This window comes from Poecilia latipinna, unplaced genomic scaffold (genome assembly GCF_001443285.1).
Source record: "Poecilia latipinna isolate Pla-1442-1.1 unplaced genomic scaffold, P_latipinna-1.0 Scaffold572, whole genome shotgun sequence".
NCBI lineage: Eukaryota > Metazoa > Chordata > Actinopteri > Cyprinodontiformes > Poeciliidae > Poecilia > Poecilia latipinna.
In genome coordinates, this window is record NW_015113188.1 from 478486 (window position 1) to 482407 (window position 3922).

At 40.1% G+C, this 3922-nt stretch overlaps 1 protein-coding gene across 1 annotated transcript in view; it reads left to right on the forward strand.

The window, feature by feature from the left end:
- LOC106953268 (bone morphogenetic protein 7-like) overlaps positions 1 to 3922 on the forward strand; it is a 21981-nt gene that overhangs the window by 9501 nt on the left and 8558 nt on the right. Inside the window, exon 2 of the mRNA XM_015041885.1 lies at positions 1295 to 1484. Within this exon, the coding sequence (XP_014897371.1) occupies positions 1295 to 1484 (190 nt within the window). The remainder of the gene's footprint in view (positions 1 to 1294; positions 1485 to 3922) is intronic.

Sequence of the window (3922 nt, forward strand, 5' to 3'; positions counted from 1 at the left end):
TTTTGGGGGGGGGGGTGAGTTTAAAAAATTTTTACTTTGTTCTTTCCCCCCGGGGAAGTGGATTTTTTTTTTTTTTTTTTTTTTTTTTTTTGTGACGGAGTGCTTCCAAGCTTGCGGGAAGCGGAACACCCAGCACAGGGACGTTTAAATAAACAACAGCTTACCACCGACTGGTTTACCATAATAAGCTGCTTTTTATTATGCCTTTTATTGCCATATGCCCCCCACAATTGAATTCATCTCATTTGGGATTTTACGGGACAGACCTTGGGTCACCACCTTTTCTTTAACAATCCAAAGCGCTTTATTTGCCTCTTGGTCTGGTGATATACAGTTTGGTCAGAGCTGCAAAAATCTGCAACTCTTCTAAAATTCTTTAAAAAAAAGGGTACATTTTTTAATTTAAAAAAAAAAGAGTACGATTAAATTTTTTGTTTGGTTGATTTTAGAAAAAAAATGTAACTTGTCCAAAAAGTTAATAATACAATATCACACTTATGTATGTATAATTGTTTTTTATTTTGTCAGTTGTATATGTAAAGTACTATTGTATTTACTAATATTTAAGACATTGAATGAAGTAATTTGTCAATATTTCCCCTTGGGAAACAATAAAGTCTGTTCTATTCTTTCTTTTTTCCATGAAAAAGTCAATTTTTGTGAACAAAATTGCAAAAAAATAACAAGTACAAAGTTTACAATTTAATGGAACATTTGATTTATTTATTTATTTATTTATTTAATTTCATTTTTTAAAACAAACATTAATGTAATTAAAACATCTTATTAGCAGATCTAAGCAGATCTGTGAAGGTTGGGGGGCATTACTAGAGAAGATTGATGAAACAACAGCATCATGTAGAGCGCGTAACAGACAGGTAAAAGTCAAAGTTGTGGAGATTATTTGTGCAGGACCAAATTTTGCCTTAAAGGGGGCGGGGGGGACAACAAAAAACAAGAAATTCCAGTGGCGGTTTGCAGAGAAACGGCAAATGTGGAGAGCAAGGCTCTCTGAACAGACAAGGGTTGGTGGTGGATCTTCCTGAACACACCATTCAGAAGGTAAAGCATGGTGGTGGTACCATCATGCTGTGGGGAAGCTTCTGTTTGCCAGGGAATCTGGTCAAACTTGATGGGAAGACGGATGAATTTTGGGCTAATTCTTTGAAGAGAACCTGCATGAGTGGTGTGGCATCGTCATTTGGGCAAAGTTTTAATCAGAAGTTTTCTATCACGTCTCTCTCTCCCTCTCTCTCTCTCTCTCCCTCTCTCTTTCCATCTCTCCATCTGCAAGTCGACGGGGACCGTGACCTCCTGGTCCAGCCGCACACGCAGGCATTTTGGTTCGACGTGTCCCGTATCCCAGAGGGCGAGGCCATCACTGCCGCAGAGTTCAGGATCTACAAGGACTTCATCCAGGAGCGTGACGGGAACGAAACCTTCCGAGTCAGTGTCTACCAAGTCCTTCAGGAGCCCCCAGACAGGTGAACATGTCCTGATGTCACACTCTTCATTCATCTTGTTTTCCATCACTCCTTCATTAATGATTGTGTCAAAACTTTCTGCAGTTTTGGAGTCGAACAGACTAGATTTTAATCGGTTGGGTCTGACTTAAATGAGCTCCAGACTTGTTTATCGCAATTTAAAAAAAAAAAAAAAGGATGCTAACACGAGAATATGTTTAATTTCTCCCAGACTGGATGGACTCCAGGGTGGAACAGTAAAGGAGATTTTTTTTGTTTTTTCCGGTGCTTCCATCGTGACGAGGTAGAAGTTCCTTAACTCGCTCACGCTTGGCAAAACGATCGGAAAACATTTTCCAGGTGACCTTTAAAGTGCCATAAACGTCGGATCGGTTTGTCCGATTATCCTCATGTGGTCTAGATAAGCACCCGGGCCCCACACACGCCACTTCAGCTCGCGTGAATGTCAGAGCCCAAATGTTTCTGCAGAGAGACGTTAGTGTTAATTGCAGAAAACACAGAGACTTTCACAGAATCCAAACAGGACCGTTCTCAGGAGACCTGCAATTTCGCCGCACTCCTCGCGCCACAAGTGATACCAAATATCCCTTGGACGTCACATGTAGCTACTCCTTCGTTTTGCCCGTCTTGCTCGCCATGTTTTGTTTGCCAGCTTCTGTTTTGCTTCTTCTTCACCACTTTCGGTACTCAAAATACCGTCTTTAATTACAGCTCGACGAGCAAACTCCTAAAATTACACCTTTTCAGACTAATCAAAACCTCAGGCGCTTAAAACACAACCGTTGCTGTAACGTTTGGTTGGAAGAGGTCTCGAGCTTTTTGCTTTGCTTCCCCCCGAATCCAAGTAAATCTGCTGTTCTGTGGAAAACAAAGTTGTAATTTGAGCCATCATTTCTTTCATGCTGAAACAAAACAATCAGCAATTGTCTTGTGGAATAGACAACATATTTTTATTCTTTTTGGTTCTTTTGCATTGACTTGGTTTTTTGTTTCAAAAGGGGGTGATTCAGTAATGACCTTAATTTTTTTTTAATCTATATTTTCTTTCAGTCTTTAAACGAAAACAGATACAAAAGGCTAGTTGGACAATAGACTGAAACGTCATCCTCACAGGCAAAGGATTGAAGGATTGAAGAAAATGTTCAAACATGTAACTAATTCTGTATAAAATGTTTCCAAAGTCATTCTAACACTATATTTATCTATGGCAGCGTATCAACACAAAGTGGTGCCTAATTGGAAAGCAGAAGAGGAAATAAACCTGATTTTCACTTGTAAACATCTTAAAAGGATTCTTTTCCCTGAATTCCTTTAAAAAAAAAATCCAATGCAACCAACTATGTTCAAAAGCCACTTCAATGGGAAACAGAATCCACAAATCCAGCTGTTCCGCGAAGGCGTCAGAGGTTTATTAGAGAACATTAATGACCACACGCCAACGTCCAGATTAAGGAGCACAGCAGACAAGTCGGGGATTAAGTTGTGGATTAGTTTAAGTCAGGGTTGGGTTGTAGAATAGAATCCCAAACTCTGAACATTTAACGTAGCACCATTTTGACCACTCATCTGAAAATGGAAAGACTTTGGCACAACCACAAACATACCAAGTCATGACCCTCTACCTAAGCTGACAGCTGGACAAGTGGGAGCATTAATAGCCAAGAGGTCCATGGTGACGGTGGAGGAGCTACAGAAATCTGAGAATCGGCAAACCTGACACCTTGTGCTTGAGAAAACCGACTTTTACAGAAGAGTGGGGAAAAGTCGAAAAAAAAAAAAAGCAGTGAAAAGTCTCATCTAACATTTGTACCAAGTCATACAACAACAACGGGAGTCGCATGGGTAGATTTAGATCGATTGAGAACGAAGTCCAATTGAGCATTTCCGTTAAAACCTCGTAGATGGTTTATGTCTTGACTTTAACCATTTCTGCAACAAGGAGTGGACAACAGCTTGACTGGCAACGTTTGTAGAGACATGGCTCCAGAGACCTGCAGCTGCAATTGTTGCAAAATGTACTATAGTTGATACGACTACAGTATCAACGTTAAAGAAAAACATCATCTGCATACAACATGCACAATTTGAACTAATTCTAAATTGTTCTAAAGTGACATTCAGCCTTTCTGTCTAGACCGAACCAACAGCATGAATCAGAATAAAAACCTTCATTTCCATAAAAAAATAAAGGGTTGTGGTGCCAGAAGCTCGGTACTTTGGTGTCTGATTTGGGTCAGTAAGTCTGACGATGGTGGTAAAGTAACACCATTGTCATTCACAGACAACCCCAAACAGACCCGAAGGCAGCAGGACAAGTCACCTTGATGTCTGCAAGCAGCTCAATTGTCTTTGAAATTCGCTACAGAGACGAGAAGTCTGAGAGCTGAACCCCTGTTTATGTAAAAACTGGTTTGGAGAATGAGCTAGCTATTTAAAAA